The sequence below is a fragment of the Thunnus maccoyii genome, chromosome 9 (assembly GCF_910596095.1).
Source record: "Thunnus maccoyii chromosome 9, fThuMac1.1, whole genome shotgun sequence".
In the NCBI taxonomy this organism is placed as follows: domain Eukaryota; kingdom Metazoa; phylum Chordata; class Actinopteri; order Scombriformes; family Scombridae; genus Thunnus; species Thunnus maccoyii.
The window spans coordinates 9,785,849-9,793,714 of NC_056541.1; the positions used below are offsets into that span (position 1 = coordinate 9,785,849).

Below are 7,866 nucleotides of genomic sequence, written 5' to 3' on the forward strand. Positions count from 1 at the left end.
CAGGACTTGAGTGAATGTACTTAGTTACTTTCCACCACTGGTTTCTAATGTCAGTAATAGTATGCCACAATGTCAACATTTACCATTTCCAAGAAGGCTCATAAAATAATTCTGAATGAACCCCACACATAAATGGAAATTTGTAACAGCATGATGTAAACAAGGCTGCATTACCTACCTGGGGAAATAGACTACTGTCCTGACCTCTGTCACTTGACTAATTAATAATTGACTTAATTTGAATAATTGTAATTTTTACAAAGGAATTTGTACCATTAAAGTGAATTATCAAATACACGTAATTACCTGTATTATTCATTAAAGTTGTGGCCCTGTGTTGTAGAGGGGCCATATGTCAAAATATATTCTAAACACTGTTATTTTTGTATTTTAGTTTGTTTGTGCAGAATATTTCAGAGTGTAATACAATTTTAACTAATCAATATAAGTAGTTTAATCTATTAAAATGCATCATATTTTATAAGTTGATCATATATTTGTATGTAAATTATTTATCTGGAAAGTAATTGATAACATTCAGATAAATATAGTGGAGTAAAAAGTACAATATTTTGCCTCTGAAATGCTTTGAGGTCGAAGTACTTAGCAGCATAACATGAAAATACCCAAATAAAGTACAAGATCCTCAAAACTTATTGAAAAACCTTTTTGTAAAATCTTTTAGTAAGATATTTATTTCCACAGACAAACATTGACTTGTTTGTTTATTCACTTTAATTACAAGAAAATAGAATATCAACATTTATGAAAAGAGCTAAATAAAACTACTTTATTAAAATATAAAATCAGAGTGATTGATAAAATACTGCGGTACAAAGTGATAACTATATTTCACAAGCATAATGCTATTTGTAATTCACCCTCACCCATGTGTGCCGTAATATGTGTAGGTCTAAATGTGCACATGAAAGGCATCATGACCCTTCTTTTCACACTTCCCTTCTACAAATCCCCATGTTTTGGCACGTGCATCATTTCTTGCATCATCTTCTTTCACATGATGATACTTGACGAACGGCGCTAAAATGCACACATCTTCATTATTTCTGCTTGTAATAAAGTAATAATTCAGTGCTTGCTTTTCCCAGCAGATGTAAACATCATAACATTCAATGAAGCAGTAAAAAACAAGAATGTCTCTGCAATCAGAGTCTCTTTGTGGAGAAACAGCATTAACGGAGTTCTTTAAAGTCTTTCAAGTCGTTCACTCCTCCTTCAGTCTTCTAGCTGTGCTCAGTAAAGCCAGAGGTATAATGAAAGAGGCTGATGTGAACAGAAAACAGGTCTGTGCTCCAGCTATCCAGTAAACTGTAAAGCAAACACAAGAGTTAAAATGACTGCAAAGACATTCAAAGATACAGCAAACATTATTATTCTATGAAACATGTCACCACATGTAATTTCCATATTATTTCATGCCTCAAAATCCTTAGTAGCTTGTGTCTGCTGGCTACTGCTTCATAAATTGTTGACAAAATGTTTCATTTTAGGTGCCATTACTGCCATCTGTCTTCCTTACCGGAGGATGACACGACTGGACCCAGTGCTCTTGCAAGAGCGCCCAAACTACGCAGGATCCCCATCACTGTGCCTTTCTGATTGGCTGAGCCTGTAGGAATACACACAGTGAATATACAGCTACAGTGTGCACTTTATAGTACAGTCAAAATGGTTTGTGAGTTTCTGTGAATAAGAGGCTCACCGTGGTCAGAGACGAGCGTCGACAGGCATGGAACTACTATTGCAGCCGCTGTAACAAGAGGAGAAATATAAAATATAAACACAGCATGCACATTTGATGGTGTGTGTTGTGTTGATTTTGTTGTTTTGTTATCTGTTCTTAAATGGTTCAATTAATATTTTCCAGATTTTCTGCCTCAGTGACTAATTATCTTTCATTATTCTACCTTATCACATACACTAGCCTCATTATTTTTCTTTTTCTTGTTGTTTAATAATGTCTTGGAATTTGTCATATACCTACAGTTTATTGAATTTTAAACATGACATATAAAAATACCATTTGCTGCACAACCACTATGTAGTTAATGAATTCTTGAGTTTTGCCTCTTGTGTTTGTGTAGTCAGTCGTCTTTCCAGGTCTTCATGGTAGAGAGGAGGTTGTGTGGTCCAGGTCCTACCAGTTTTTAATATTGTTGATTCTGTTCTTCCATATAGTGTAATATTGTTATTTCTGTCTGCTCTTTGAAGATCCCTGAAAGACGGATCCCTCCTCTGTTGCTCTTCCTGTGGTTTCCTTTCTGAACTAAGGGTCTAATAGAGGGTGTAGCGAACGCTGTACAGATTGTAAAGTCCTTCGAGGTATATTTGTAATTTTGGGCTATATAAATAAAATTGCCTTGCCCTGACCTAGTTTAACCATTTGTTGTTTTTTAAACTTACTCTGTGGACATGCACAGATCAGGAGTGTTTATCATTCAAATGGAGTGAACGTTAACATGACTCACCAAAAGAGTACAGCGCCAAGCCGACGTAGAGAGTTGTTATATTCCATGAAAGCCCAATGAGTATAAACGCTGGGATCAGTGCCATGATTGCCTAAGAATGAGACACACATTTCAATGACAGGGTTTCTGCAGTGTTCAGCAAATTCAAAACTTTTTAAGACCTTTTCAACACTCCATAGAGTGTAATTTAATTCACTGTCATGTTGATCAAAGAATGACTGAAAACCAGTAGAGACAAAAAGTCCTATAAATATTTATTATGTACATGCATGTATTGACATTTATATCACATTTTCCCAGTACTTCCCAGTACTTATTATAACAATAGTAACTAGTGATATAATTAATCAATTAAAATGACCTGGACCCAGATAAGTTAGTTTATAATTTAAAATAATTCAGTTTATTTGCCAAAATTGATACTTGCCCATTACGGGTTGATTCACTTGAAGTGAAGTCAACAGCAGGCAAGAAAAAATATTGAAGACTTTTGTAAATTAAATTTAGGACTATTTAATACCTTCTTTTTTTGCAGAGGAAATTGAATTAAATGGTTTTTAAAACTTTTCTGGATCTGCAGACATCCTGAATGAAGAAAACATTTGTGCAGTGGTGCATCACATCTCATCAGCAAAGAATATTTGCCATGTAAACAGAAGATAATCCTACCATACGAACAGCTTTGATATGCTGCCCAGGTTTGATTCTGCGAGCGTACCCTCCCTGGATCAAAGCCATGATGACACCAATGAAGAAGAACATCTTTCCCTGCTGCATACTGTTCAGAGAAAAAATACATGTAAAACTAAGAAAGCTGCTGTTCAAATGCATTAACTACACACCTTTATCTTTGAGTTTATACCTTGTAAAGTGGAAACGCTGGTGAGTCAGAAAACTCAGTGTGAACTCCAGACCAGAGAACAGGAAGAGGTAACAGAAATAAACCAGACCCAACACCTGAAGCTTCTGCATTCCTGTAAAACACATTCCCACCTTCCCGTTAGTGTGCCAAAGTGCATTCCTGCATATAAATGGGTCAAATGGGTGTAAACCTCTGCCGGTTATACTCACTTTCTTTTGAAGGTGGATCTTCTGTTCTGGTAACAGCTGAAAAATGGAACAAAGCTAACGGGCTCAGGAGGTCCCTGGAGTCCCCGAACCCTGAAGACGACCCCTAGAATTAAACCAAAAAAAATAATAATTTGTACCTGTTTGATAGAAAAACGTTGCTGTCAATAAAATGATTTAAGCAACTGAAAAAAACTAACTTGTCTTTAACCACTGATTATTGGGTTGGCTGATGATGGCCCACACAGGTGTGTAGGAGGCACTCATGTTGCCTAATTAGATCTCTTTTTAAGACTGTGTGTGCATGTACAGACTGTGTTTGATTGACAGCTCCTTCTCTCCTCCATTAGTGTAGTTATACTCGTTAAAGCGGGACATGTTAGGCAAATAGCAGCCTGTGGGCCAAATCTGAGTGCCAAATATTTCATAGTTGACATCAAAACATCACAAGCATTATATAGTTTCTTGTTAGTCTACAACATTTAATTATGCTGATTTCTTGTATACCAACTGCAATACACTGCACAATAAATATTAGTATGTACAGTAGTATATACTGTATATAATTAGTATGTGGCGTGGAATTGGGACATTTATGATTCAGTGGGACATTCGGCTGTCGGAGTGTTTCCATAGCTGACCTTGACGTCCTTTGAGAGCGTCTCTGGCAGCGTGAGCCAAATAAAGAGCAGATCGGCGACACTGAAGGCCAAGGCGAGCAGAGCCGGAGTTTGATAGAAGACGTTTCCTGTCGTTTTGGAGCCGATGGCGAAGTAGGCCCCCATCAGAGGTCCAACAGTGAAGCCCAGAGAGAAGGCAATGCCGATCATGGCCTGGTCACAATAAAATTATACTTAGTTTTTTTTTCACATTTTCAGACACTTAGCTGAAGCTCCTATCGCGTGGCATGAGCTGGATAATCAGCAACACTATGAGCAAACAAAGAAGTGTGAGGGACAGAGTCACTGCGCCCTGACAGATATGAGTCACTGTGAGAGATTAATCGTTTATTATGACATTTTATATTAACAATACATTTTTCTTCATAGTCTGTGCCTACCATTCCTCGGTTCCGTGCTTTTGGGCAAGGCAGGTCAGCCATGATGGCAGTGCAGAGGCTGACGTTGCCCTTGCAAATGCCCCCAATGACTCGAAACAGAAGGAACATGCTGAAACTCCGGGAAACGGCCCAGACGGCATAGGAGGACATCAGCCCTAACTGGGACACAAGGCGCCCAATTAGAAACAAATGAATCAGTGATGACAGCGAGGCTGCACAGTTTCTTACACAAGGGGAAGATGAACCGTGCCAAGCGAATGACTTGATGAGGCTCCTAAAGTGAAAGAATACTAAAAACAGAGGTGTAATATTGTATAGTACTCACTGTGGTAAGAAGAAGTAGGGGTCGTCTGCCATAGCGGTCTGACAGGGCCCCGGTTATAGGGGATGACAGGAACTGCAGCAGAGAAAACAGTGACCCAATCAGACCTGAAAGTCAAATTAAGAAGCACGAAAATTAAAACTGATGACCTGAAATGATCCTTTGCATTATTAAAATCACGCAAAAAGTTAGAGCTCCACATAAGCCATATCGAGTGTGAAATGAATCCAAACACCTCCAAACAGGACACTGTTGTACTTCTTCTCCATAGGAATTCCAACCGCCTCCCTGAACCAGTCCACGACACTCTGCAGAGACTGATAGACGACATCCTGCCAGAGCAAGAAGACACAGAAAATACAACATCAAGCAGGGACGATAGAAACACCAGTGAAGAGGCCAGTTCAGCATGAGTCAGCAAGTAGACTCACTCATGAGTTAGGTTATAGTTTTTAATGGGATCACACAAAGCCGCCTTTGTTCAGAGGAGCCTGCATCAAATTCTGCAAATTGTGTGTCCAAAACGTCCCATTTAAATTCCTCTTTTCACCAACCAGTTTGTACTGTTGGAGCTTCATGTTTGAATCTTCAGAACCAGTCTGATTACTTAAATTTACAGTCACAATTGACATTTCTGTAACTTTTCAGCAAACCAAATATGTGTCCATATCTGCTGATAATGTATTATTAGGTGTTACGGTACAGTTTTAATGGTCTGATAGAAAGTTATCAGTAGCAGTTGTTCATTTAAAAAGAAAAAAATCTAACCCCTGTTTGTGCATAGTGGTCCAAAATTGAAGGCAGGAGAGGCAGAATCAGTGTAAATCCCAGCAGGTCCAGCAGCAGGATGATAAACACGATGTTGATGACCTTTGACGAGAACGCGCCGCCATCTTCTGCAGATTTGTTTACGGCTGACATTCCTCCAACTAGATACGATGTCTCTTCTGTTCATAAATAAAACACATTACAGTACATATAAGAAAAAGCAGCACTGATGTGACAATAAAAGAAAACGTAGTACATTAAAACTACATTGCATCACTTGTTAAAACCAAGCAGCTTTTTTTTTTTTTTACAGGTCTGTTATTTCCTTATTTCCTTGTAAGTTTCCTGGAAAGTAACTGGTATTACTTGTAGAGCATTAGATTAGTTTGGTTTGCTGTGTTGAGTTTATAAGCAGCTGTTCAATTCTAGATGAATTTCCTTGACAGAACTGCTCCATTGAAACCATTTACAACTGGAAACATTATTCTTCATGTATGCTGAATTAGATGCAAAATAAATGTCTAGCTGACCCGAGGATTCTTTAGGTTAAACTGGAATTAATTGGAAGTGTATCAATTGAACACTGTCTCAATTTTCCCTGTAATTAATATGACATTAATTGTGCCCCCCCCCCCACTCCTCCTTCCAAGTCTATTTATAGGAAGTTACAGGAAACTACAGGCGTGTACCATAAAATCAACACTAATAGTATGTGAGTAATCTGAAGGCTCATGGGTAGATCTTAGTTAGGGCTGTAAATAAAAAAATTTACCCCAATCAAAACTACAAAACCCAAACACCCCTAATATTCCATCAACTTTCAAAGAAAAGCATCAAATGCTAACTGCTTGAAAAATGCCTTGAAAAATCTGTTGTTGACTGATTAATGAGTCAAGTGACTAATTATTTCAGCTCTAATCTCAGTACAAACATAAACAGGGTGAGTAGTTGCTCAGTATGTGATGAGTGATGCCACCCAATCTGAAAATGTGAAAGTTATTACTATGGTAAGGTGACTGCTGTGGATGAAAGCCTCAACCACATGCCAAATAATAGTTTACAAATTAGAAGCATATCAGTAGAGCTGCAATTACTCACAGTCTCCATTTTCTACATCTTACAGTAAGTCACCAGGAAAGAAAGATAGGAGGAGGAAGGAGGAAACAATTACTGTAAAAATACTCTGATAAAGTTTTTTACACAGTGTCAGTAAACTCCTCAGTAAAAATGCATTTAGATGCAAACGTCTTGTAAATGAAACTAATTATAAAACAGATAGCTTCACTCTTAATAAAAAACACACTTCCTTCATGTGGATGATCCCGCAGAGCGCTGTATTGATTCATACTCGTAGGATTGATCAATACTTTAGCAGCATCACTGCCTCTTTTCGGACATTTGTAATCATGCAGACAGAAGCACTGAAACATATTTTACTTACACGATATCCGCAGAATCATAAATCACAACTTGACACCATGGACTTCACCGACACGAGCAGCTCCAGCTCTTCTATCATCGGTCCAGTACTATTAGTCCACACCAGGAAGCGGTGTCCTTTTACATTTGGATGACAAGAATGTGTCGTAATTCACAGACAAGAATGCTGCGTTCAGGTAATCCTCGTAAGCTCGTATTTCCGTGTTTCACACTTCTGTTGCTGGCTTCAGTGACCTACTGTATATGTAGAGTGGTGAAAAGTAACTAAGTATATTTACTCAAATACTGTGCTTAAGTCTAATTGTGAGGTATTTGTACTTGTACTTGAGTATTTCCATGTTATGCTACTTTATACTTCCAGTCCACTACATTTCAGAGGGAAATATTGTACTTTTTACTCCACTACATTTATTTGACAGCTTTAGTTACTTTTCAGATGAAGATTTGAGCCAATGGATAATATAACAAGCTTTTAAATTACAACACATTGTTAAAGATGAAACCAGTGGTTTCTAACCAGAGGGACCAAACCAATACTTTTACTGCAATATATTTAACTACATTTTGCTGCTAATACTTCTATACTTTTACTTCAGTAGGATTTTAATGCAGGACTTACTTGTAATGGAGATTTTTATTTTGCTGTATTGGTGCTTTTACTTAAGTACTTAAGTAAGGGACCTGAGTACTTCTTCCACCTTCTAACTTATATGTTTCGG

At 37.8% G+C, this 7,866-nt stretch overlaps 1 protein-coding gene across 3 annotated transcripts; it reads right to left on the reverse strand.

Moving 5' to 3' along the window:
* Positions 1–708: 708 nt before the first annotated feature.
* mfsd10 (major facilitator superfamily domain containing 10) lies at positions 709–7,312 on the reverse strand. 3 transcript variants are annotated; one of them, XM_042421507.1, is made up of 13 exons: positions 7,149–7,312; positions 5,708–5,886; positions 5,175–5,271; positions 4,943–5,014; positions 4,618–4,772; positions 4,199–4,390; positions 3,561–3,663; positions 3,352–3,463; positions 3,159–3,267; positions 2,490–2,580; positions 1,724–1,771; positions 1,541–1,630; positions 709–1,329 (listed from the first exon to the last, which is right to left on the reverse strand). In XM_042421507.1, exons 2-13 carry the CDS (start codon positions 5,858–5,860, stop codon positions 1,226–1,228), a joined length of 1,326 nt encoding a protein of 441 aa, XP_042277441.1. In that variant the 5' UTR covers positions 5,861–5,886; positions 7,149–7,312; the 3' UTR covers positions 709–1,225. The 3 variants fall into 3 exon arrangements, with proteins under 3 accessions (XP_042277441.1, XP_042277440.1, XP_042277442.1); XM_042421506.1 differs by having other exon boundaries at positions 4,618–4,776; positions 4,943–5,046; positions 7,149–7,311; XM_042421508.1 differs by lacking the exon at positions 7,149–7,312 and having other exon boundaries at positions 4,618–4,776; positions 5,708–5,810.
* Between the last annotated feature and the right edge of the window lie 554 nt (positions 7,313–7,866).